The sequence below is a fragment of the Salvelinus sp. IW2-2015 genome, linkage group LG31 (assembly GCF_002910315.2).
Source record: "Salvelinus sp. IW2-2015 linkage group LG31, ASM291031v2, whole genome shotgun sequence".
Classification (NCBI taxonomy): Eukaryota; Metazoa; Chordata; class Actinopteri; order Salmoniformes; family Salmonidae; genus Salvelinus; species Salvelinus sp. IW2-2015.
Window position 1 is genome coordinate 1,011,491 of NC_036870.1, and position 27,501 is coordinate 1,038,991.

Below are 27,501 nucleotides of genomic sequence, written 5' to 3' on the forward strand. Positions count from 1 at the left end.
AGCATCAAACAAGGTTCTATAGACTGTTGACATCTAGTGGAAGCCTTAGGAAGTGCAACATGACCCATATCCCACTCTATCTTCAATAGGGAATGAGTTGAAAAACGAACAACCTCAGATTTCCTACTTCCTGGTTGGATTTTTTCTCAGGTTTTTGCCTGCCATATGAGTTCTGTTATACTCACAGACATCATTCAAACAGTTTTAGAAACCTCAGAGTGTTTTCTTTCCAAATATACTAATAATATGCATATATTAGCAACTGGGACTGAGTAGCAAGCCGTTTACTCTGGGCACCTCTGGGCACCTTATTCATCCAAGATACTCAATACTGTCCCCAGCCATAATAAGTTTTAAGGGTCTCTTTACCAAGCTCAAAAGAATAAACATTCAACACCATGGGCCAGTAAAGGTTGTATACATTGGCCATGCTGTCAATCCAGCATGACTTCTGCGGCGTTCAAAACAACTGGAAACTTGGTACTGGGAAATCTCAGACTTCAGTGAGTTCAAGACAACTGGGAACTCTGAAAAAAACTAGTTCCAATTAGGAAAATACGTATTGAACGGTCATCCAACTCGGAATTCCAAGTCAGGAACTCTGGCCTCTTTCTTGAACTCCAACCTGAAGATCACTGATGTCATGATTCAACCTTGTTTTTTTCTGAGTTTGCAGTTGTCTTGAATGCATCTTCAATCCAGAGAATGCCAGACTTTGATGGCAATGTTTGATGATAAAATTTGCACACAAGAAGGACCGCCGCACCAGCTTCCTGTTCAAGTGAGCACCGCACAACAAGTTGAGTCCAAAAATGTATTGTATGCTGCTGCATATAAGATGTAATATGCCAGGGAGATATGTATACTGAATCTAAGAAAGTAATACTATGTGTACGTTATGTAATAAGCTGTTAGTAACCCATGAGCCTCACCCAAATAAGTTGGTCTCTTTCCCCCTCATAACTTAGCCTACTTAACCTGTTTTAGAGAAATGTAATCATCGAATATTGTAAGAGCTTTCATTGTCTGCATATATGCCCCCTTTATTTATCCGACGGTTCTAACTTGGTGTACAGGGAGAATACTATAAGAACGGCCCATGTTCTGAATTCTGTCACTGTACATGTCAAAAGTGCTGAACAGATTGACTACGTCCTTCCTCGCTCGGTCATAAATGTCTTAATTGAAATTACGGATTGCCTCTTATCCACTCATCGTCCCCTTATGCCATAGTTTGTACATGTCAATTGTCAGTAGAAACCACATTTGTTTAAGCAAGTCAGCCATATGAGCTATGTTTTTTTGAAAGGCAGTAAATGAGGCTGAATGAACTGTTTCGCTGCCAGACAAAGCTCTGCTGATCGCCAGGTGTAGCAGTGGTAAGGATTCACTCCATGGTGCTGAAAAGAAAGCTCTGCTGTTGGGACAGCTTTATGTAGGCCCTAACAGTTTGTGGGCAGTTTGTCACCGTTATAGTGTAATTCATGTATTGGTTAGTGTTGGGTTGTGTAGGGGCTTTGCTTGCATGCATCTAAAAAAAATGTGTTTGCCCCACCAAGATTTACATGCTAAAATCGCCACTGGTTATTTGGTGAAGATGCAAGTCCAGGGTGACAAAGAGAAACAGGGAAAAATGCAGAGAAAGTAGTGACAATGTAGTAAAAGCTTGCGTTCTTGGGATCTGTTGTGATATTATGTCAAATACTTAAGAGATTTTGGTTGCTGTGGCAGCTAGTAACAAAATTGAAATTGTCTACGGCGCTAAAAAGGTATTTGAAAGGGCAATGTAGAATGAATCTAAAAAGTATTATTTTACTGTGTGGACCCCATCCTGACAATGCTATGAAAGCTCTCTTTGGACTAGCTAAGTGTATCATCACCAGAAAAGAGTCATGTAACCTCATTTGATCTGAGCAGGATTCTTGCTATGACAACGCGTTTGGTCAAAGGTCAGCCTTCTTCCTAATCTATTAGGTTATAGATACAGGTAACTGCCAAAATAAAGGGTGTTAATAGGGCATTGGGCAATCACGAGCCAGAACAGCTTCAATGCACCTTGGCATAGATTCAACAAGTATCTGGAACTCTATTGGAGGGATGCGACACCATTCTTCCATGAGAAATTCAATAATTTGTGTTTTGTTGATGGTGGTGGAAAACGCTGCCTCGGGCGCTGCTCCAGAATCTCCCATAAATGTTCAATTTGGTTGAGACCTAGTGACTGAGACGGCCATGGCACATGATTTACATTGTTTTCATCAAACCATTCAGTGACCACTCGTGCCCTGTGGATGGGGGCATTGTTATTCTATTGGGGATAGACAAGACATGGTAGGCAAAATAATAGCCAAAATAATGGCCTGCCCAGCACTTTTATACATGACCCTAAGCATGATGGGATGTTAATTGCTTAATTAACTCAGAAACCACACTTGTGTGGAAGCACCTGCTTTCAATAAACTTTGTATCCATCAATTACTCAAGTGTTTCCATTATTTTGGCAATTACCTTTATATCGCCAACATGGAGCTGATATGGGCTGATATGCTAGATACCTCATCTGTATTCTGAATGTGTTTTAAATAGACATGCTATGATCTGCTTCTGAAATTGTACAGAATCTTCAGGAACGTTAAAGGCACAATCAGATATTTTTCTTGATACTCCAATTAATGATATATACCCACCGATTATTGAAGAAAATAACTTGAGATTTTTACAACCGTCTTTCCCCGTCATAACCCAAAATGTAAGGTTGCTTTGCTCAATTGTTTGTAAATAACATTGATGTTAACAAAAAGGTCCAGCTTCAAAATATGTTAAACATACAGTCTGGGATTGATTTTTTTTTCTTTTAAATATATGATATAGATTTTGGAAGAATATACACTATATATACAAAAGTATGTGGACATCCCTTCAAATGAGGGGTTTGGGATATTTCAGCCACACCGGTTGCTGACATGTTTATAAAATCGAGCACACACCAATCCATTCTCCATAGACAAACATTGGCAGTAGAATGGCCTTACTAAAGAGCTTAGTGACTCTCAACGTGGCACCGTTATAGGATGCCACCTTTCTAAAACAATTCAGTTCATCAAATTTCTGTCCTTCTACAGCTGCCCCTGTCAACAGTAAATGCTGTTATTGTGAAGTGGAAATGTCTAGGAGTAACAACTGCTCAGCCGCGAAGTGGTAGGCCACAAGCTCACAGAACCGGACCGCTGAGTGTACCAGTCCCATATTGCCTCTCTTTGGACTAGCCAAATGTATCATCACCAGAAGAGACTCACATCATGTAACCTCGTTACCTCATTTGATCTGAACAGGATTCTTGCTATGCCAAAGTGTTTGGTCAATGGTCAGCCTTTTTCCTAATCTACTAGGTTATAGATATACAGTGCCTTGCAAAAGTATTCAGACCACTTGGATTTCTGAAAATTTGATTGTGTTACAAAGTGGGATTAAAATGGATTTAATTGTAATTTTTCGGTCAATAATCTACAAACAATACTCTAATGTCAAAGTGGTAGAAGAAAAATTTGAACATTTTTTAAAGATTAATACAAAACAAATAAATAAATAAAATATAGTCGTTGCATAAGTATTCAGCTCGCTGATACCAGAAATATGTTAGAAACACCTTTGTTGGGGATCATGGCTAGACACCAATTTTCAGCTCTTGCCATAGTTTTTCAAGCAGATTTAAGTCAAAACTGTAACTTGGCCATTCAGGAACATTCACTGTCTTCTTGGTAAGCAACTCCAGTGCAGCTTAGGCTTTGTGATGTAGGTTTAGTCCTGCTGAAAGGTGAATTCCTCTCCCAGTGTCTGGTGTAAAGCAGACTGAATCAGGTTTTGCTTTAGGATTCTGCCTTTGCTTAGCCCTATCCAGTTTCTTTTTATCCTGAAAAACTCCCCATTATTTGTCGATGTCAAGCATACCCATACCGTGATGCAGTCACCATCATACTTGAAAAAAATAAAATGTGATTTAAGTATTGACATGGACTCAGAACATCCAATTTCACTGTTTCTCTATTAATAGTTTTTGGGGGTGGGGGATGGGGGTGAAAGCCAGGACAAATAAAACAGAGAAAATATAAATATAAAACAGAATTTGAGAAAATTAATCACAGATTTTATAGGGACCCCCTTAGAGTTGCTAATTAACCATTATTTTACCAAGTACAGTATGTTGCCAGAAAACATAGTGCACTACTTTCTCTTCTACACTAAGGACCTGGGAAAGAGTTGCGGGGAAGAGATGCCCCCTGCAGAAGAGAATGAGCCTATTTGAAAGCTCGAAAAATTAGTAGCTCGCGACATTCTTAATAAAAAAAAAAAAAGTATCTCTCATGCTAGAAACGTTTGGAGACCCCTGCTATATACTATAGTTTATTTCAGCAATAAGGCCCTAGGGGGTGTGTTATATTGCCAATATATTTATTCAAATGTGTCCTCTTATGTTTGTGTATTGTATTGAATTGTATTGTATTGTATGTTTGAGTGGGCTATGAATCCAGGAAGATTAGCCATGATGGACAAATGGATATATTAGTAAAATAAACTACAAACATTTAATATTGAGTCTGAGGTGATACACAACACATAGTATAAACCCATTCACCAGGTCAATGCAACCCCAGTGCCTTATCATACTTTATAACCGTTACGTTAATCTCGTCAGAACATAAGCCACCACTAGGTAATACATCAGGTGAGCAGAGTAGGGCCAATTGATATAGGCAGCAATGATGAGTATAATGCATTCTGGGAATTTTGATTGAAAATTATATTTGGTAAAACTTTACTGTAGCCCCCCTTGTGTATGCATTCAAGCATACAACCATTATAACCTCTACATTATAACCGCTAATTACCACTACATTATAACATCCATCATAGGAAGTCATAAACATTTAGAACACTGCCGTAAGACATTTGGCACGGCTGTCTTCCTCGTCTGAAGATGTGTAACAAGGATCGGACCAATATGCAGCGTGGTAGGTGTCCATGTTTTAATATAGAAAACTGAACAATGAACACCAATACAAAAACAATAAACGTGAACAAACCGTAACAGTCCCGTGTGGCACAAACACTGACACAGGAAACAATCACCCACAAAATACCCAAAGAACATGGCTGCCTAAATATGGTTCCCAATCAGAGACAACGATGAACACCTGCCTCTAATTGAGAACCAATCTAGGCAACCATAGACTTACATAAACACCTACAATGAACACAACCCCATTACTCTACAAAAAACCCCTAGACAGTACAAAAAAAACCTAGACAGTACAAACACCCTAGACGAGACAAAAACACACAAACCACCCTCGTCACACCCTGACCTAACCAAAATAATAAAGAGAACAAAGATAACTAAGGCCAGGGCGTGACAACATTATAAATGCACTTATAATGGGCATTATAGATGACAGGCAATTTTGTTGTCATGTGCTCTTATGTCAACACAGGCTACACAGTAACAATAACAGTTCTGCTTTAACATGCTACTTAGGAGGCTACAATGCAATTCATAAAGCTTTGTGTCACATATCTCAAGGCACACTATAGTGAATGTCATAATCCCCATAATTCTCCTTTGTTGTTATAGCGAAACATTTCAACTCTATATCTGACATGGTACAGGGGTCTTCTTTTTTTTATGAAGTCAACTGTGTCATGTGTCCTTATTGAGTGTACATTGCAGGCTTATGTAAAGTGACACCAGTTTGGTGTGACATAACAGCTTATAAACCACATCACAAGCACAGGTTCAAATTACTTAGAAAAGTCCCTGACTGAGAGGATGTGGCAGGGGACAGTTGAGTGGGGCTTTGGTTAGCATCTGTTGGCAGCAGCATGGGATGAACATTCGGGGGGAACAGTCTGTAGCTGCACAGTGCCCTCTACTGATGCATTGCAGGGCTGCCTGACAAAAGCCTGGCCTGAGAGCCATACTTTACGTATTTCTGAGCACCTTCAAGACATATACCAACTACAGGTCTAGTTCCTTTAGACATAAACGAAAGTAGAGAGTTTTTTTGAGAGGTTGGTCAGGGAAGATTGGTGGGCGTAATACGGGACTGTTTAGTGATTTAAAAGTTGCGTGTTCGAATCGCATTGGGGACAACTGTAGCATTTTACCTAACCCTTCCCCTAAACCTTATACTAAATGTAAAACCATATACTGGAGTGGGCCGAATCAGGAGTGTTTCTTGCCGGTCTTAAACAAATGTACTTTGAAACAAAAGTATACACCTCACACACATAGTTATGGGCTTAACAAAAAGAAGACACATGTACCATGTCAGATATACAGTGAAAAGTATTCAGACCCCTTGACTTTTTTCCACATTTTGTTACGTTACAGCCTTATTCTAAAATGGATTAAAAATATATATATTCATCAATCTACACACAATACCCAATAATTATGAAGCAAAAAAGGGTTTTATTCTAAAATGGATTAACTTATTCTAAATTTGATTTAAAAAATAAAAATCCTCAGCAAACTACACACAATACCCCATAATAAAAACAGAAGTACCTTTTTTACATAAGTATTCAGAACCTTTGCTCTGAGACTCGAAATTGAGCTCAGGTGCATCCTGTTTCCATTGAGCATCCTTGAGATGTTTCTACAACTTGATTGGAGTCCACCTGTGGTAAAGTCAATTGATTGGACATGATTTGGAAGGCACACACCTGTCTATATAAGGTCCTACAGTTGACAGTGCATGTCAAAGCAAAAACCAAGCCATGAGGTCGAAGGAATTGTCCGTAGACAGAATTGTGTCGAGGCACAGATCTGAGGAAGGGTACCAGCATTGAAGATCCCCAAGAGCACAGTGGCCTCCATCAATCTTAAATGGAAGAAGTTTGGAACCACCAAGTCTCTTGCTGGAGTTGGCTGCCCCCGGCCAAACTGAGCAATCGGGGGAGAAGGGCATTGTCAGGGAGGTGACCAAGAACCCGATGAGAGCTCCTCTGTGGAGATGGGAGAACCTTCCAGAAGGACAACCATCTCTGCAGCACTCCACCAGTATGGCATTTACGGTAGTGGCCAGACGGAAGCCACTCCTCAGTAAAAGGCACATGACAGCCCACTTGGAGTTTGCCAAAATGCACCTGAAGCATCCAACAAGTGCTCATACAATTTTGAACATGAAAAGTTATTAATAAACAAATTAGGCACATTTAGGCAGTCTTGATAGAAAGTTTTGAACAGGAATGCAATGGTTCATTGGATCAGTCTAAAAACTTTGCGCATACACTGCTGCCATCTAGTGGCCAAAATCTAAATTGCACCTGGGACGGAATAACATATTACGGCCTTTCTCTTGCATTTCAAAGATGATGGTACAAAAAAAAAATCTAAAGAAGGCTTGTTTTTTTCTTTCTATTATCTTTTACCAGATCTACTGTGTTATATTCTCCTACATTCTTTTCACAATTCCACAAACTTCAAAGTCTTTCCTTTCAAATGGTACCAAGAATATGCATATCCTTGCTTCAAGGTCCTGAGCTACAGGCAGTTAGATTTGGGTATGTCATTTTAGGCGAAAATTGAAAAAAAGAGTGGAATACTTAAGAGGTTTTTGAAATTATGTAAAAAATAAAATCTGAGAGGTAGATCTCGGCTTGCATTTTGACTCAGAAAGTGATCTTGACTCAGAAAAGGTTGGGGACCACTGTTCTAGAGTTTTCCCTGTTAACATTATCAACCATGTTTCCCTTTTTTCTGTGGCAATTGTGATCTAATCTACGCAATATTAGCCACTTTCAATGCAACATACTGAAACAAAATTAAGTACGCAAGATATTTTGTTGTAGGCAGAATGCATTGGAGTAGGATTCTATTCCAATAACACCCATGACTCAGCCCATACTCTACACAGACCGGTGTGGCATGAACAATCAGAGCTGCAGTAGGCCTATATGCAAATAGACCATTGCCATATATGGATCTGTGCCATTTACTATGAACTGGACTGTGTTTACAGCATGAGCGTTCATGAGTAGATGCACTTGTTTTGTAATCAAAGTGGGAGCTGCATGTAGCCATGTGTGCACATTTTGCTCATATCCTTTGCTAGTTAGTGAGTTATTAGCCCAGTTATAGATCATTTGTAGTCAGCAGTAGGGGAGTGATTGCTTCCTACAAGAGCACTACTTGGCCACAGGTAAAACTGTAACTTAAAGTGGGTACAGCCTCAGTGTTCACAGTAAAAGCATGCTGAAAGTTTTCACAACGTTTAAGTTTGCGATCAGCAGACCTGGAATTCAGTCAGTGCCAAAACAAATTAGAGGGAACATTGCCCCCAACCATCCGCTCAATAAAAAATTGTCCCACTGCTTGATCTGGACTGTGTTATATTTAGATGCCCAGTTGGTCTAGATAGTGAAGATGACTAGTTAGGAAGATGGATGGATGGATGGATCGAGATTGATGGATGGATGGGTGGGTGTGTGGGTGGTTGGGGGGTGGATGGATGGATGGATGGATAGATAGTGTGTGTTGCTTTTATGGTTAAAGAATAGTATGATTTAAAGGTATCTACCACCGTGCTGTCACGGTCATTTACCAAAACCTTTTTTTAAACGTTTTGAATAATTATTTCTGTAGCTACTATTTTTCCAATGTATAACAATTTAAATCACATTAGCCACAGAATTCCTTTACAGTTTTGGTTACAGTAAATGGCCCATTCACAGCTCCCCATTTTCACGTCTCTGATTTCTCCGCCCCTACTCCAAGATTGACAGCCAAGCAGCCTAATCCTCACAAAGACTAAAGGGATTGGCAGGATACATTTTTCTCCGTGAGGAAAACAGTGCTTTTATTTATCACTGTCTTTTTTTGTTTCGTTGTTTTCATTTTCTATTACAATATCAGCGGGGAAACCAGTATTTTCATCACGAAATTTCTCTATTACCCCATACTGTTGACGTTTACGCTTCAACAATGGAATCTATCCGCCCTCAGCGACTTCAACCAGGGATAGGATTTGGAGCTGGATCGACTGGGACCCTACGGTCTTCTCTCCGGCCCGGGGTTACAATGCCAACCGCACCTCTACTGCCTCCCCCGGCTTCTTTATGTGCTTCCTCTGGGCCGCCTCCGCCGCTTCAACTGCACAGTCTTCACGGCACTATTGGGAGTGCGGGGCTCGGAACAGGGATGGCTGGATTCGGTCTATGTAATCCGGGGAACCCGGCGGTCTTGAAGGAGGCGGTGGAGGCTGTTGTTCGGAGTTTTGCGAAGCATACGCAGGGCTATGGCAGAGGTAACCTGGAAAAAATTAGTCGCAGAATGTATGTCCTCCGACTTTCCCTGGCCGTTATTCAAATGCAACTGGTCGTAGTTAAAATGTAACCTACTGTAACTGTGATTAAGATAAGAAATGGGATTAAAATAGCCTAGTAGTGCATGTGCAACATGCAGATTGTGTCACCAAAACTGACCATTCAGTTCATAACAGTAGGCTACATGAACATACCGAGTTTATTATAGCCTATATTTTTGTCATGTCTAGCCTAATGACTACAGGATACAGTTGACTACAGGATACAGTTGTGTGCTCAATTTACATAGCATTTGGGCACTCCATCCGACATTTGACACTTCAAGTCACCCACAATGCTTTAAACTAGACCTAGCCAACATGTCATACTATCATCCAAAAACCCAATCAATTAAATGTGAGTAGATAGACCTGTTCAATTTTCATTTACAGAAGTAGTATGATGTTACATACTCTTCATTAATTTTTAGTTTATGTGGACTATTATAACTGTGTTGAATGTCAACACAATTATGGGCAGCTTCATTCAGTTCAGTGTCTGTCAGTGGGTGGTTCCTTGTTGTTTACTTATAAAATAAACAGGATGTTTTTGGCTATATCCATATATGTACAAAAGTAGTGTTAATGCTCACTCGTGTGTAATAACCCACTGTGCCACTTTTATCCTTTCTTAAATCCAAACCTGCATACCAAATGAGAACACCAGACCATATTTAAAGGTAAAATCAGCAATTAGAACTTGAGATATTGAGATGCAAGACTTCGCTCTCACAGTCACACACAGTATACGCATGTGCATGGGTTCACGTCAGGCTGTTACAGCGTGGTAGCCACAGGACCAAAACAGCGGAGAAGTTGAGCCTCGCACTTCAACGGTCTTCGTTGTTGCGGATATTAACCCACTATGCCGTTTACTTTCTTCATCTGTCATATCGCTGAGTCAGCCTTTAAGACACCATGCAGAGGAACGTTAAACTATAACTTTATGTCTCCTCCAGTGAACGTTAAGCTGTGTCATTTTATGTCTCCTCCAGTGAATGTGGTGGAAGCCTTGCAAGAGTTCTGGCAGATGAAGCAGTCAAGAGGGGCAGACCTCAGGAATGGGGCGCTGGTGGTGTACGAGATGGTCCCATCAAACAACCCACCCTATGTTTGCTACGTCAGTCTTCCAGGGGGAAGCTGCTTTGGGAGTTTCCAGGTGAGCTAACCTGTGGCCGTAGGTGTTCTCAATATAGTTGTTGGCACTAAAACGTTGGTTTGCGCCTCAGGTGGAAGCCCCCCTGTATAGTATCACTGAGTTAGAGAAAGTGCTTGAATATTGTCTTTATTTTTACCACAACAGTACAATATAATGGTTTGACATTGTGTTGGTGTAGCTGCATGAATTAGCCTAACTTCCTTATATGGCCATGACATTAGTGATTTATCCGACCATACAACTCTACTCATGCACAAAAGCTCCCACCCAAATCAATTCTGCCAATCTGACCTTTAGTACATTGCCCCGGATTTTCAGATCAAACGTCAATCACTGGGAGCCTCTTCTGGACTGTCATGAGAAATGTCAAGTGAGCGCAAGAGAAAAATTTGGCCTGGGTCATGTTTATTGGGGCACACTGTAGCAAAACGTTGTGCAATTGAAAACAATGTTTATGTAGTGTCTTTGTTTGCAAACTTCTAACGGTGCAACCATATTCTGCTGGAAGCATATGACACTTACAGCAGCAGACACTTTTATCCAAAGGGACTTACTGTACAGTGAGTGCATACATTTTTTGTATGTGATTCCTCTGAATCACGAAAATGTGCGTTTCTTATTAGAGAAGTCCATGTAGTCCCTCCAAGTTTCAGTCCGTTTTCTTCCGTTTGGTGCCTTATGAACATGATCCGGATGTTGCCGGGACTTACGGCTCACACTCTTGATAAATCTGGCCTAAGTAACTAATCAAGTTAAAAGGCATCGTTGCATGTTTTACATAGTTTATAACTTGAGCAGAACAGTTGAAGTGTGTGTATATGTGTGTATATACAGTACCAGTCAAAAGTTTGGACACACCTACTCATTCAAAAGTTTTTCTTTATTTTGACTATTTTCTACATTGTAGAATAATAGTGAAGACATCAACACTATGAAATATGACATATGGAATCATGTAGTAACAAAAAAAGTGTTAAACAAATCAAAATATATTTTATATTTGAGATTCTTCAAAGTAACCACCCTTTGCCTTGATGACAGCTTTGTACACGCTTGACATTCTCTCAACCAGCTTCACCTGGAATGCTTTTCCAACAGTCTTTTTTGATTACAACATGATTCCATATGTGTTATTTCATAGTGATAATGTATTCACTATTATTCTACAATGTAGAAAATAGTAAAAATAAAGAAAAACCCTTGAATGAGTAGGTGCGTCCAAACGTTTGACTGGTACTGTATATATCAAGTTTTTATTATTATTGGTTGGGGGGCTTGAACACACTCACAGCTAATAGCTGAATTGCAGTATACAGGGGGAAAAAGACAACTGTTAGCTGAAGAATAAAGAAATGGAGAGGGATAAGTCTCCAGCTTTAGGCTGCTCTTGGTGAATGGTATAGTATGTATACTGTGAATCCCAGATTAAAGCAGTTTGCTGTCTTCCATCAGGATTACAAACCAAGATTAAATTCAATAGCTAACCATTGGCAAATCTCAAATAATAATCCCTGGATCTGAACCTTTGCTGAGGTAAAAGACACTGCCACGTCAATAACTCTAGGCAGTTGGGTCCATCAAAAACATGTTAGCAATGTGTAGAACAGTTTTCTCCAACTGATTTTCATTGGCGGACATAAAAGACTGTAAAAACACCAGGAAATCAACTCCCAAGTTATTTTAATTTAAGAAATCTGTTCCCAAGTATTCCCATGCATAGTAGAGAGACGTGACCGTATGCAAATGTAAAAAAGGTTTGAAATGGTTATGTTTTAGTCAAACATTATATCTGTTTAAGCTTCTTGCGGTCAATTTGCAGTCTACAAATTATTTGTAATTATGTTTCGGCCCCCCAACCATCCGCTCAAGATGAAATCGGCCCACAGCTGAGTCTAGTTGATGATCCCTGGTGTAGGATCCTGCTTGTCTTCAGGCTTAGCATAAAACAAATCTTATAAGGAAATTCAAGTTTAACTGAATTCATGATGTAGGAAACCACATTTGGCTGTTGACGAGTTCATTATCTATCTATGAACTTGTATACATAATTACATACAGTACAAGCCATATTCCTATCTTTGCTAAATAATCCACCAGTATTATTGAAATAGTAAAGACTCCTTTAATGTACATTCTTATTTTTTTCAAATGTTATTTGAAATTCTAAATCATACACTAAATATTAGACAACTTAAGCATTGTGCCTAACAGAATATTCCATGGGAGAATGACATGTTTTGCCATTTCTTCCTCTCTTCGAATTGCCTGGCTGCAATGCATACTGGAATGGGAAACTCATCTGGTGGGTGGCTCATCTGGTTGTTATTAGAGCCAAACATTGAGCTTAGAAGGACCTGTGAAACCCCTCCCCACATTCTCCCCTCATCCCATTTGCACAGAGCCTCCCTTGCCCCTATCCTTCCTAACTCTCTTTCTTTCTTTGAGATAATAGCAATGAAGTGGAAGCGTCGATATTACTTAAATGTAATGATACAATTTAAATAAGAAAAGATTAACATACATTTCAAATGCATAATCTTTCAACAACAAAAAATGTCCCTATTAAAATGCACTTCTAAATGACTTCCAGAAGATCCATACAATAACTTGACCTAACCATCTTCCAGATATGATATTGCATGTATCCATGTCTCACAGGGTCATAACGTTTTGTGCTATAGGCTACATATATTTTTTTGGGACCATTCAGAAAAGTACTAAATATGCTTTACTTTCGGCAGTTTTGTCCAACCAAGGCTGAGGCAAGACGTAGTGCTGCCAAAATCGCTCTGATGAACTCGGTTTTCAACGAGCATCCTTCCCGCCGCATCACAGATGACTTCATTGAGAAGAGTGTATGTGAGGCGCTGGCCTCCTTTAATGTGAGTGTCATTGAATGTGTTTTTCAGATAAAATGACTGACATGAACAGTAGCAGTGAGCACTGCTATTTAATATAGTCATTACTGTAGCTCTTATTAATTAAAAGGTCACGTCCTTATGAGGGTAAGATTTTAATCTGATTGGGCTCTTAAGGAGAAAAAGACTGGATGATTGGACTCTACTTGTCTTTTACAGGGAAACCGAGAAGAGGCAGACAACCCCAGCACAGGTATCGGGGCGTTTCGCTTCATGCTTGAGTCCAACAAAGGAAAGTCAATGCTGGAGTTTCAGGTAAATAGAGGATGGAGGAACGCAAAGTTGGATTACTTGTAATGATACAGTGGACGTTACTGCAATGATACTTAACATAATTAATAGGTTGGACTGTATATGAGGCTAGTTTAGGAATGTTGCTGCCACTAACTATGGGTAATTACACAAAGCAGACAGATACAGTGGGGAGAACAAGTATTTGATACACTGCCGATTTTGCAGGTTTTCCTACTTACAAAGCATGTAGAGGTCTGTACTTTTTATCATAGGTTACATCTTCAACTGTGAGAGACGGAATCTAAAACAAAAATCCAGAAAATCACATTGTATGATTTTTAAGTAATTAATTTGCATTTATTTGCATGACATAAGTATTTGATCACCTACACAACCAGTAAGAATTCCGGCTCTCACAGACCTGTTAGTTTTTCTTTAAGAAGCCCTCCTGTTCTCCACTCATTACCTGTATTAACTGCACCTGTTTGAACTCGTTACCTGTATAAAGACACCTGTCCACACACTCAATCAAACAGACTCAACCTCTCACAATGGCCAAGACCAGAGAGCTGTGTAAGGACATCAGGGATAAAATTGTAGACCTGAACAAGGCTGGGATGGGCTACAGGACAATAGACAAGCAGCTTGGTGAGAAGGCAACAACTGTTGGCGCAATTATTAGAAAATGGAAGAAGTTGAAGATGACGGTCAATCACCCTCGTCTGGGGCTCCATGCAAGATCTCACCTCGTGGGGCATCAATGATCATGGGGAAGGTGAGGGATCAGCCCAGAACTACACGGCAGGACCTGGTCAATGACCTGAAGAAGCTGGACCACAGTCTCAAAGAAACCATTAGTACCACACTACGCCGTCATGGATTAAAATCCTGCAGCACACGCAAGGTCCCCCTGCTCAAGCCAGCGCATGTCCAGGCCCGTCTGAAGTTTGCCAATGACCATTTGGATGATCCAGAGGAGGAATGGGAGAAGGTCATGTGGTCTGATGAGACAAAAATAGAGCTTTTTGGTCTAAACTCCACTCGCCGTGTTTGGAGGAAGAAGAAGGATGAGTACAACCCCAAGAACACCATCCCAACCGTGAAGCATGGAGGTGAAACATCATTCTTTGGGGATGCTTTTCTGCAAAGGGGACAGGACGACTGCACCGTATTGAGGGGAGGATGGATGGGCCATGGATCGCGAGATCTTGGCCAACAACCTCCTTCCCTCAGTAAGAGCATTGAAGATGGGTCGTGGCTGGGTCTTCCAGCATGACAACGACCCGAAACACACAGCCAGGGCAACTAAGGAGTGGCTCCGTAAGAAGCATCTCAAGGTCCTGGAGTGGCCTAGCCAGTCTCCAGACCTGAACCCAATAAAAAATCTTTGAGGGAGCTGAAAGTCCGTATTGCCCAGCGACAGCCCGAAACCTGAAGGATCTGGAGAAGGTCTGTATGGAGGAGTGGGCCAAATTCCTGCTGCAGTGTGTGCAAACCTGGTCAAGAACTACAGGAACCGTATGATCTCTGTAATTGCAACAAAGGTTTCTGTACCAAATATTAAGTTCTGCTTTTCTGATGTATCAAATACTTATGTCATGCAATAAAATGCAAATTAATTACTTAAAAATCATACAATGTGATTTTCTGTATTTTTGTTTTAGATTCTGTCTCTCACAGTTGAAGTGTACCTATGATAAAAATTACAGACCTCTACATGCTTTGTAAGTAGGAAAACCTGCAAAATCGGCAGTGTATCAAATACTTGTTCTCCCCACTGTAACTATATTCTCATTTAGCTTTGTATTTCCAGTTCATAAAGAAAACTACAAGTTATTTCTGAGTGTTTATCTGTCACGTCCTGACCTGTTTTCTGTTGTTTTTGTATGTGTTTTAGTCGGTCAGGGCGTGAGTTGGGGTGGGCGTTCTATGTTATGTGTATCTATGTTGGTTAATGGGTTCCTGATATGGTTCTCAATTAGAGGCAGGTGTAATTCATTTCCTCTGATTGAGAACCTATTAAGGTAGGATGTTCTCACTGTTTGTTTGTGGGTGATTGTCTTCCGTGTCTGTGTTTGTCGCGCCACACGGGACTGTTTCGGTTTGTGTAGTCTATTCCTGTTCTGCGTGTTTATGTAAGTTTTTCCAGTTCAGGTCTGTCTACGTTATTTTGTTAATTATCAAGTGTAGTTCGTTTTCGTCTTGTTTAAATAATTCATCATGTCTTCATTACCCGTTGCGTCTTGGTCCAATCTCTCTCCTCAGACGATCGTTACAGAATCACCCACCAACCAAGGATCAAGCACGGGGGGGAAAGCAGCAACAACAGCGCACGAAGGAGGAATGGACATGGGAGGACGTTTTGGACGGCAAGGGTTGCTACACATGGGAGGAGATACTGGCTGGAAAAGATTGCCTCCATGGGCGCAGCTGGAGGCGATTAGGGAGCAGAGGCAACCGGAGAGAGGGACGGCGTTATGAGGGTACGCGGCTAGCACGGAAGCCTGTGAGTCAAGCCAAAAATTATTGGGGGGGGTAAAGGTAGTGTGGCGAAGTCAGGTAGGAGACCTGCGCCAACTCCCTGTACTTACCGTGGAGAGCGAGAGTACGGGCAGACACCGTGTTACGCAGTAGAGTGCACGGTGTCTCCTGTACGTGTGCATAGCCGGTGCGGTACATACCAGCTCCTCGTATCTGCCGGGCTAGATTGAGCATTGAGCCAAGTGCCATGAAGCCGGCTCTTCATATATGGCCTCCAGTCCGTCTCCTTGGGCCGGCTTACATGGCACCAGCCTTACGCATGGTGTCCCCGGTTCGCCTACATAGCCCGGTGGGGTTATTCCACCTCCCCGCACTGGTCGGGCTACGGGGAGCATACAACCAGGTAAGGTTGGGCAGGCTCAGTGCTCAAGGGAGCCAGTACGCCTGTCCGGTATTTCGGGCGCCACCTCCCCGCCCCAGCCCAGTACCACCAGTGCCAACACCACGCACCAGGCTTCCTGTGCGTCTCCAGAGCCCAGTTCCTCCTCCACGCACTAGCCCTGTGGTGCGTGTCTCCAGCCCATTACCACCAGTGCCTACACCACGCACCAAGCCTCCTGTGCGTTTCCAGAGTCCTGTGCGTCCTGTTGCTGCTCCCCGCACTAGCCCTGAGATGCGTGTCCCCAGCCCGGTACCACCAGTTCCGGCACCACGCACCAGGCCTAATGTGCGTCTCCAGAGTCCAGTATGCCCTGTTCCTACTCCCGCACTAGCCTTCAGGTGCGTGTCCCCAGCCCGGTACCACCAGTTCCGGCACCAGCCCCAGGCCTACAGTGCGCCTCACCCGGCCAGAGTCTGCAGTCTGCCCAACGCCGTCTGAGCTGCCCGTCTGCCCAGTGCCATCTGAGCATCCGTCTGCCCAGTGCCATCTGAGCCATCCGTCTGCCCAGTGCCATCTGAGCCATCCGTCTACCCAGCGCCATCTGAGCCATCCGTCTGCCCAGTGCCATCTGAGCCATCCGTCTACCCAGCGCCATCTGAGCCATCCGTCTGCACAGCGCATCTGAGCCATCCGTCTGTCCAGCGCAGTCTGAGCCATCCGTCTGTCCCGAGCCATTAGAGCCGCCCGTCTGTCCCGAGCCGTCAGAGCTCGTTCCAGTCAGGAGCCGCTAGAGCCATTCGTCAGTCAGGATCTGCCAGAGCCGCCAACCAGAGGATCTGCAGAGCCGCCAACCAGACAGGATCTGCCAGAGCCGCCAACCAGACAGGATCTGCCAGAGCCGCCAACCAGACAGGATCTGCCAGGCCGCCAGTCAGCCAGGATCTGCCAGAGCGCGCAGTCAGCCAGGATCTGCCAGAGCCGCCAGTCAGCCAGGATCTGCCAGAGCCGCCAGTCAGCCAGGATCGCCAGAGCCCAGCAGCCAGGATCTGCCAGAGCCGCCAGTCAGCCAGGATCTGCCAGGATCTGCCAGAGCCGCTAGTCAGCCAGGATCTGCCAGAGCCGTCAGCGAGCCATGAGCAGCAAGCCGTCAGCGAGCCATGAGCAGCCAGAGCCGTCAGCGAGCCATGAGCAGCCAGAGCCGTCAGCCAGTCCGGAGCTGCCGTCCTTCAGTCCGGAGCTGCCGTCCTTCAGTCCGGAGCTGCCGTCCTTCAGTCCGGAGCTGCCGTCCTTCAGTCCGGAGCTGCCGTCCTTCAGTCCGGGAGCTGCCCCTCAGTCCGGAGCTGCCCGTCCTTCAGTCCGGAGCTGCCGTCCTTCAGTCCGGAGCTGCCGTCCCTTCAGTCGGAGCTGCCCCTCAGTCGCGGAGCTGCCGTCCCTCAGGTCCGGAGGCTGCCCCTTTATCCGGTGCTGCCCCTTGTCCCGCTGATGCCTCTTATTTTAGGTGGGTGTATTTGGAGGGTGGTCATTGGGAGGGGGCTACAAAAGTGGGAATTGACTATGGTGGGGTGGGGACCACGCCCAGAGCCTGAGCCGCCACCGCGGACAGATGCCCACCCAGACCCTCCCCTAGACTTTATGCTGGTGCGTCCGGAATTCGCACCTTGAGGGGGGGGGTTATGTCACGTTCCTGTTGTTTTTGTATGTGTTTAGTCGGTCAGGGCGTGAGTTGGGGTGGGCATTCTATGTTATGTGTATCTATGTTGGTTAATGGGTTACCTGATATGGTTCTCAATTAGAGGCAGGTGTAATTCATTTCCTCTGATTGAGAACCATATTAAGGTAGGATGTTCTCACTGTTTGTTTGTGGGTGATTGTCTTCCGTGTCTGTGTTTGTCGCGCCACACGGGACTGTTTCGGTTTGTGTAGTCTATTCCTGTTCTGCGTGTTTATGTAAGTTTTTCCAGTTCAGGTCTGTCTACGTTATTTTGTTAATTATCAAGTGTAGTTCGTTTTCGTCTTGTTTAGTAAATTCATCATGTCTTCATTACCCGTTGCGTCTTGGTCCAATCTCTCTCCTCAAGACGATCGTTACATTATCAAAGTCGTTTGGCTTAATCACCTCTGCTTCATGACCTACTAATCTGGTTTCCCAGGTTGAATGAAAAAACTATACAGTAGAACTTGATAAATTCAATGGTATAAGACTCATGACCACATGAACTAAAGCAGAGCATGCCAGTTTCAGGAGCAAATAAAACAATGTACAGCCATTGAACTGGGACTTGAGAACTGCAGCTCACAATAACAGAGTTTGGACTCCAAAGTGCACTTATCAGGAATCAACTGTAGATTTCAAGGACTAGAGTATTAGACCCACTACATGAATGTGAGGACCATCATGCGTGAAGAAGAGAATAGTAGCAGAAACCATGTATTCTCTGTGGTTCTAGGAGTTGCGTATGAGAGCTTGTGGGTCTGGCAAACACATCTGGACTGTATTGCTGGCTTCCACTCTTTCATTGTTTGTCATCCATATCCACTGATCTAATGCATGGATTGGTTTTTGCTAAACCACAGCTCATGATTTAGGGTTCTACACATGCAAACAAATGAATGCTAGCTATAGACCTTTCTCCCTGTTAGCTTCCCCTAAAAACATCAACAAATATTGTGACTTTGACATTAAAAACTTGCTTTCTTGCGATGACAATCAAACTTGAAATTGTGCTCTCCATCAGCACAGGCACACACAAAAATGCTTCTTGTCGATGCTGAACTGTGTTTTTCTTTCAGGAATTGATGACAGTCTTTCAGCTGCTGCACTGGAATGGAAGCCTGAAGGCCATGAGAGAGAGACAATGCTCCCGTCAAGTAAGATCTCCTTTGGATAAGAGTACTGATTAAAGGTCCAATGGAGTTGTTTTTATCTCAATATCAAATCATTTCTGGATAACAATTAAGTACCTTACTGTGATTGTTTCTTTTTGACCATTTTAATTTAAAGCAAAAATAGCTTCTTAGCAAAGGGTAATTTCTCAATCAAGAATTTAGCTAGGACTGTCTGGGAGTGGTCTGAGTGGGGAGGGGAAAAATGAAAATTAGGTTTGGAACACTCTTATTTGTCTATTAACTAATTTACCGCATGGTGATGTCACCATGGAAGGCCACAATTCCCTCCCACCAAAACAGGCTGAAATGTCATGCAGTCTTTTCAAACAGCTCTTACACTTAAAGGGCATTATCATCATTGTCACAATTTTACAGTATTCCTCATAGTGTGGAAATATACACTGTGGCCCATTTATTAGGTACACCACCCTGTTCACGAAAATGGTTCGCTCCTACAGACAGTGAGTCACGTGGCCGTGGCTTGCTATATAAAGCAGGTAGAGCATAGTATGATCATCGGTGCCAGGCGCGAAAGTTCCACTATCTCAGAAACGTCCTGCCTCTTGGGCTTTTCACGCATGACAGTGTCTAGGGTTAACCAAAAAATATCCAGTCAGCAGCAGTCCTGTGGGCGAAAACAGCTCATTGATGAGAGTTCTAAGAGAATGGCAAGAATCGTACAAACAGGCAAATAACGGCGCAGTACAAAGGTGGTCATCTCGGAACGCATCTCAGACCCCCCTTTGACTCTAAAACAGCCTGAATTCTTCAGAGCATGGAAACGTTGCTCAATTGGTATTAAGAGACCTAACATGTGCCAGGAAAACATTCCCCACACCATTACACCACTGCCACCAGCCTGTACTGTTGACACCAGGCAGGAAGGGGCCATAGACTGCTTACGCCAAATCCTGACTCTGCCATTCGCATTTACGCAACAGGAAATGAGATTCATCGGACCAAGCTATGTTTTTCCACTCCTCAGTGTTGGTGATCGCGTGCTCACTGGAGCTGCTTCTTTTTGTTTTTAGCTGATAGGAGTGGAACATGGTGTGGTTGTCTGCTGCAATAGACCATCCGTGACAAGGACCGACGAGTTGTGCGTTCTGAGATGCCGTTCTGCACACCGCTGTTCTAATGTGCCGTTATTTTCCTGTTTGTGGCCCACCTGTTACCTTACACTATTCTTGCCATTCTCATTCGACCTCTGATCAACGAGCTGTTTTCACCCACAGGACTGCCGCTAACTGGATGTTTTTGTTTGTCGCAAAATTCTCGGTAAAACCTAGACACTGTCGTGCCTGAAAAGCACAGGAGGCCGGACGTTTCAGAGATACTGTCTGCCTGCTTTGTATAGCACGCCACAGCCACGTGACTCACTCTCTGTAGAAGCTAACAATTTTCGTGAACGGGGTGGTGTACCTAGTAAACTCGCCACTGACTGTACATCATCAGTCACAGGCTTCATTAAGAAATGTGTTGATGAGGATGTACCCACAATAATACCCCAACCAAAAACCCTGGATGAACAAAGATATCCGTTAAGTGCTAACAGCCCGTACTGCAGCATTCAATGTCCGCAGAATGAAACACGATGACTTGGTGATGCACAAATCCGCCGGCCCAGATAGCATCCCTGGCCGCATCCTCAGAGTGTGTGCTGACCAGTTGCCGGGCATCTTCTCAGACATCTTTAACGTGACTCTGTCCCAGGCTGTAGTCCACCATCACCATCCCAGTGCCCAAGGAGACCACCACCGTCCCAGTGCCCAAGAAAAACAAGGTGACATTACAATCGCCACGTACCGCTCACCTCGGTCATCATGAAGTGCTTCAAGAATCTGGTCATGGCCCACAAGGCACACTGGACCCACTCCAATTTGCCTATCGCTCCAACAGATCCATTGCTATTCACATGGCCGTAACACATCTGGACAAGAGGAACACCTACTGTATGTGAGAATGTTGCTCATCGACTACATTTCAGCATTCAACACTATTGTTCCCTCCAAGTTCAACACCAAGCTCAGACCCCTGGATCTGGACACATCCTCTGCAGCTGGATCCTGGACTTCCTGACGGGCAGGCCACAGGCTGTGAGGATTGGCAACAACATCTCCTCCACACTGACTCTTAACACAGTGGCCCCCCAGGACTGTATCATCCGTCCTGTACTCCTGTTCACCTACGACTGCATGGCTTTGTGCGTAACCAACTCCATCATCAAGTTTGCAGACGACACAACGGTTGTAGGCCTGTAACCAACAATGACGAGTCAGCCTAAAGGGAGAAGGTAAGTAAACTGCCATTGTGGTGACACACACCTGGTGTAAAAGATGGAAAATATAACTCAATCATAACTTTGTTTCAGCAACAGAATAACTGATCAAACTAAACATTTATTGGAGAGCAAAAACAGTAATTTGACTGACAGTTTCCATTAAATCCCTCTGCAGTTTTGGAGAAGAAATCATAGCACTTATCCTTACACACTGCCAGTGATAGTGTTTAATCATAACTCAAATGGTACAGCCAACACTGTATCTCAGTTCAACATACAAAAAGTACAGAATGGGGGTGAAACTCACTAAAGATAATGAGTAACATTGTCTGATTTAAACTCTGGCTTGAGTTAGGATGGAATGTCGTGCTCAAGGATCTCTCTAAACCACATTGTGTGGGCTGAATAAATACCTATGGAGGTATTCCGTTCCAGGCGGAGTCGGGTGACCTCAACGTTTATGTGCAGTCCTCATTATCTCATGCATCTTACTGTACATACAGAAACAACTTTTAAGGTGTCAACTACAGTATGAGCCTTGATCAGTTTGGCAAAAGTTTGCGTTTTTCTTTCTGATCTCAAAAATACACAACTTTAACTTTTTATTTATATAACCTTTATTTAACTAGGCAAGTCAGTTAAGAACAAATTCTTATTTACAGATAATAATGAATAATCCCTCACCCTTCATGTTTGCTAATATACAAATGGCAGCTTTATGACATCGTTATTGCAGAATGGGGGTCAATTCAGGCAACTTCCAATGTATTACTTCACCTAAATAATAACATTTGTGCCTCAACCCTGGCTTTTGCCAATCTACTCCATTCTGATCTGAAGTCTAAGAGGAGGAAGAGCAGCCAGCAACTCCATGATTTGGATAGATACGACTCAGTTGTATTGTGTTTTTCTAGGGTTACAGAGTGCTCTTGCCTTGTGTGTCCCTTGACTGATTAGGTATTCTCTTTGGTCTGGTCTTATGCCTTTCATCTCAGTGGTTAAGGAGAGGAGTTGAGCCACTGGAGTAATTAGCGCTTCCAGATGTCTCACATTCCTCATGTGAATTGATGTTATTGCTGGCCATGCAGCTTGCTTATTGTGCATAAAATGTGTGGTTCCAGGTCATTTCATGTCCAGGCATTTCTGGATCATTTAACATAATCTGGAACTCAATCAAACCTGCACTGCTAGGAAACCAGTACTGTTGAAAAATATAATGATTTAATGGAGCACTTCCACTTCCTACCCAGCTAGCCTGAATTTCTAATGATCATGGACGTGGTGTGAATAAGGTCCATTTCGGCCTAACAAATGTTTGATTTTGCTTTCCCCTAACAGGAAGTGCTGGCTCACTACTCCCATCGGGCGCTGGATGATGACATGCGTACCCAAATGGCTGCTGATTGGGTGAACCGGGAGCAAGGCTTGGCTGGCACCATCGCCCAGGAGGTGGCGGCAACAGATCGAGAACTTGAGGAGGCCAGGCTGTCCGGCCAGGAGCTGCGCTTCCACAAGGAAAAGAAGGACATCCTGATGCTGGCTGTTGGCCAACTGGGTGCAGCCAACAATGCCACCCTGCCTTCAACCTGCTAGGTATACGCTGGATTACAACCCCATAACTTGATTCACTTCTATCTTCCCACATTGACTTCCCCCTCGTGATTCTCAAACGTCTCCATAGGTGAGGGAAACGTTCTAGTAACTCTGCATAGCTTCCACTATATGGCTTTTACCTATTCAGTCCGATCAGATCTGCCCGTTCGGAGTCAAGGGCAGATGGAAGGAAGTTGGTTGTCAGTTTGGAATCTGGCCTTAGAGATGGAATGAGTAACAAGTGGCCAATACCATTGATTGGATAGAGGCTAGCAAGGCAGCCATTTAGGAGCTTTGAATTATAAACAGTTAGTGTTTTTCCAGCCAGTGCAAACACACCTGATTTAGCTAATGAAAGTCTTGAGAATAAGTTGATTAGTTGAATCAGATATGTTAGCGCTGGTTTAGAACAAAGTCTTGCACATGCTATGGGTCTTCGTTACCACGACTGAAAAATTCTGTTACATAAAAGTTTAAGTAATTGAGGTCATTTTGTGCTGCCATATTGTTGGGTTTGTGAAATTCACATGGAATAATGAACTGTTACCATTCCTCTCATTCCCTTTCTATACTTGTAGACAACTCAACCACATGGGTGAAATTAAAGCCCAGGACCTGCCTTTGCTAATGATTGTACAGGACATAATCTCAAGGATATTGTCACAGAAAGATCTTACACACCAAAATAGACCAATGTCTGTCACTTAAATCTATCTCACTAGATTTTCTGCATGAAGGACTTTGAAAGTTATTTGAACATTACATCATTTAAGCACATACAGTTGAAGTCGGAAGTTTACATACACCTTAGCCAATTACATTTAAATTCCGTTTTTCACAATTCCTAACATTTAATCAGAGTAAAAATTCCTTATTTTAGGTCAGTTAGGATCACCACTTTATTTTAAGAATGTGAAATGTCAGAATAATAGTAGAGAGAATGATTTATTTAAGCTTTTATTCAGTTATTCACATTCCCAGTGGGTGAGAAGTTTACATACACTCAATTAGTATTTGGTAGCATTGCCTTTAAATTGTTTAAATTGGGTCAAACGTGTCGGGTAGCCTTCCACAATAATATGGGTGAATTTTGGCCCATTCCTCCTGACAGAGCTGGTGTAACTGAGTCAGGTTTGTAGGCCTCCTTGCTCGCACACACCATTCAGTTCTGCCCACAAATGTTCTGTAGGATTGAGGTCAGGGCTTTGTGATCACCACTCCAATACCATTACTTTGTTGTCCTTAAGCCATTTTGCCACAACTTTGGAAGAATGCGTGGGATCATTGTCGATTCAGAAGACCCATTTGCGATCAAGCTTTAACTTCCTGGCTGATGTCTTGAGATGTTGTTTCATTATATCCACATAATTGTCCATCCTCATGATGCCATCTATTTTGTGAAGTGCACCAGTCCCTCCTGCAGCAAAGCACCCCCACAACATGATGCTACCACCCCCGTGCTTCACAGTTGGGATGGTGTTCTTCGGCTTGCAAGCATCCCCCGTTTTCCTCCAAACATAATGATGGTCATTATGCCAAAACAGTTCTATTTTTGTTTCATCAGACCAGAGGACATTTCTCAAAATTATGATCTTTGTCCCCATGTGCAGTTGCAAAGCGTAGTCTGGCTTTTTTAATGGCAGTTTTGGAGCAGTGGCTTCTTCCTTGCTGAGCGGCCTTTCAGGTTATGTCGATATAGGACTCGTTTTACTGTGGATATAGATAATTTTGTACCAGTTTCCTCCCGCATCTTCACAAGGTCCTTTGCTGTTGTTCTGGGATTGATTTGCACTTTTCGCACCAAAGTACGTTCATTTCTAGGAGACAGAACGCGTCTCCTTCCTGAGTGGTATGATAGCTGCGTGGTCCCCTGGTGTTTATACTTGCGTTCTATTGTTTGTAAAGATGAACGTGGTAGTTTCTGGCATTTGGAAATTGCTCCCAAGGATGAAGCAGACTTGTGGAGGTCTACAATTTGTTTTCTGAGGTCTTGGCTGATTTCTTTTGATTTCCCAATGATGTCAAGCAAAAAGGCACTGAGTTTGAAGGTACGCCTTGAAATACATCCACAGGTACACCTCCAATTGACTCAAATGTCAATTAGCCTATCAGAAGCTTCTAAACCCTTGAAATCATTTTCTGGAATTTTACAAGCTGTTTAAAGGCACAGTCAATTTAGTGTATGTAAACTTCTGACCAACTGGAATTGTGATACAGTGAATTATATGTGACATCGTCTGTCTGTAAAGAATTGTTGGGAAAATGACTTGTGTCATGCACAAAGTAGATGTCCTAACCGACTTGCCAAAACTATAGTTTGTTAACAAGAAATTTGTGGAGTGGTTGAAAAACGAGTTTTAATGACTCCAAACTTAGTGTATGTAAACTTCCGACTTCAACTGTGTATATATATATATATATATGTGTGTGTGTGTATATGTATGTGTGTATGCATATTTATGTGTGTGTGTATGAATAGCTATTACATTACAGATCTTATATACAGATGTTGGATCTTAATTTGATCACTCTTTTGTTGCTAAGAATTTTCCTGCACTGCAGGAAATGCAGATGAGCTTCGTGATTTACATAAATTCAAACTAACACACGGTTATATTAATAGCATTGCACTTTTCATACTTTTGGCCAGATAATAGCCTAACCACTGATCAAGAATATTATGGACAACATTTTCAAATCTTGTTGCTGCAGGATTGTTTTGCTGTGAAAATACAGGTCAAATTAAGATCCTATATCTGTAGAGTATCTTAAGTGATAGCCAGCCTTATTTGCAAAGAAAGAACCGCTTCACCGCTTCAAACTGATTTGCCTTGCTTTGCTTGTTAGAATGGATCATTCACAAGAATGTCAGTTATCCAAGAGTGTTGGAAAAACTGGCCTTAATGCAGCTTAATGACTAATCGTTCAGCGTTATCATTCATTTTAAACTCTATTATTTGGCTAACACTTAAAGTAATTTAGACGATACTGATATGCGGATTGACCAGTGCATTGGCGTTAACAACTCTGTAATGTGAAAATTGTGTGCAAAACAAAAACATAGCATACACAGTGCACAAACGTAGTGTTTGTAGGAATATATGGATTGCACTTTCCCCCTAACTACAAGTTACTCTCAAGGTTAAAAAAAATCTAATATTGAGGCGTTTTGGCAGCAATACGCTTCCATAGATGAATAAAAAGGACAAAAAAATAATTGTACATTTTAAATAAATGTATGGTGAGTTAGCCATGGTTTTTATGGCAATTGTCTGGCTACCATTAACATATACATTGTCAAAAAAACGTTGTACTTCAGGAATTAAGTTGTTTAATGTTTGGTTCCCACTTTTATATAAAGTATAACTAAAACTACCAATCTTACCTGGTTGTAATTACATTAGCAGGTACATTGTTCACATTGTTGTAAGAGTACTGTTACCTGTTTTAACCCAATCAATTTCAGTTTGTTGCAACATTTTTACACATGTAATTTGTATCCAGATTGATAAAATGTGTACCTACACTGAACCTGTCTGTGTAATTACAATGTAATTACATATTTTTTTGTGTCATTTAGCAGACACTCTAATCCAGAGTGATTTTCACTAGTGAGTGCATACATTTTCCGACTTTTTTTCATACTGGTCCCCAGTGGGAAACGAACCCACAACCCTGGCGTTGCAAGCGCCATGCTCTACCAACTGAGTTATTAAGCGACACTTAATATAACGTGGGACTAACGTTTGAGTGTAATTCCTTTTAACAGGCGGCAATCTTTTTGTTATTACCCTGCCTTCTAGTTATCAAGATGTGCATGATTCATAAATCCATTATAAGAAAATGTTATCTATATAAACTTTGTTTGTTTTATACTATTCTTATGTATTTTATATGACCCGTTTTAAATTGTTACTTTTTTACTCAGTGTAGGTTTGTATTTCGATTTATATACATAAAATGCAATAAAGCAGTCAAAAACAACTCTCACTGCTTCCAATGCCTTCCATTATGAATGAATGAAAATTTAGTTTGCTGGAGCACACTTCCTCATGACAAAGTCAGTTCTGCTAAAGAAAATCAGCAAAAAAAACTAATCTCATAAGTCTGTTTTTCAACTAAAACAGACTCCGAAGTGCCTTTCTCCTGTCCTACGTCAAGTCCCAGAGGAGGGGTCGTTGAAGTCCACAGACACAGTAGGAGGG

The 27,501-nt window shown here is 42.4% G+C and overlaps 1 protein-coding gene across 1 annotated transcript; it reads left to right on the forward strand.

The window, feature by feature from the left end:
* The first annotated feature begins 8,784 nt into the window (after window positions 1–8,784).
* LOC111956211 (LIX1-like protein) lies at window positions 8,785–27,280 on the forward strand. Its single transcript, XM_023976664.2, has 6 exons — window positions 8,785–9,305; window positions 10,358–10,521; window positions 13,263–13,403; window positions 13,599–13,694; window positions 19,327–19,404; window positions 23,042–27,280. Exons 1-6 carry the CDS (start codon window positions 8,984–8,986, stop codon window positions 23,294–23,296), a joined length of 1,056 nt encoding a protein of 351 aa, XP_023832432.1. The 5' UTR covers window positions 8,785–8,983; the 3' UTR covers window positions 23,297–27,280.
* The last annotated feature ends 221 nt before the right edge of the window (window positions 27,281–27,501 follow it).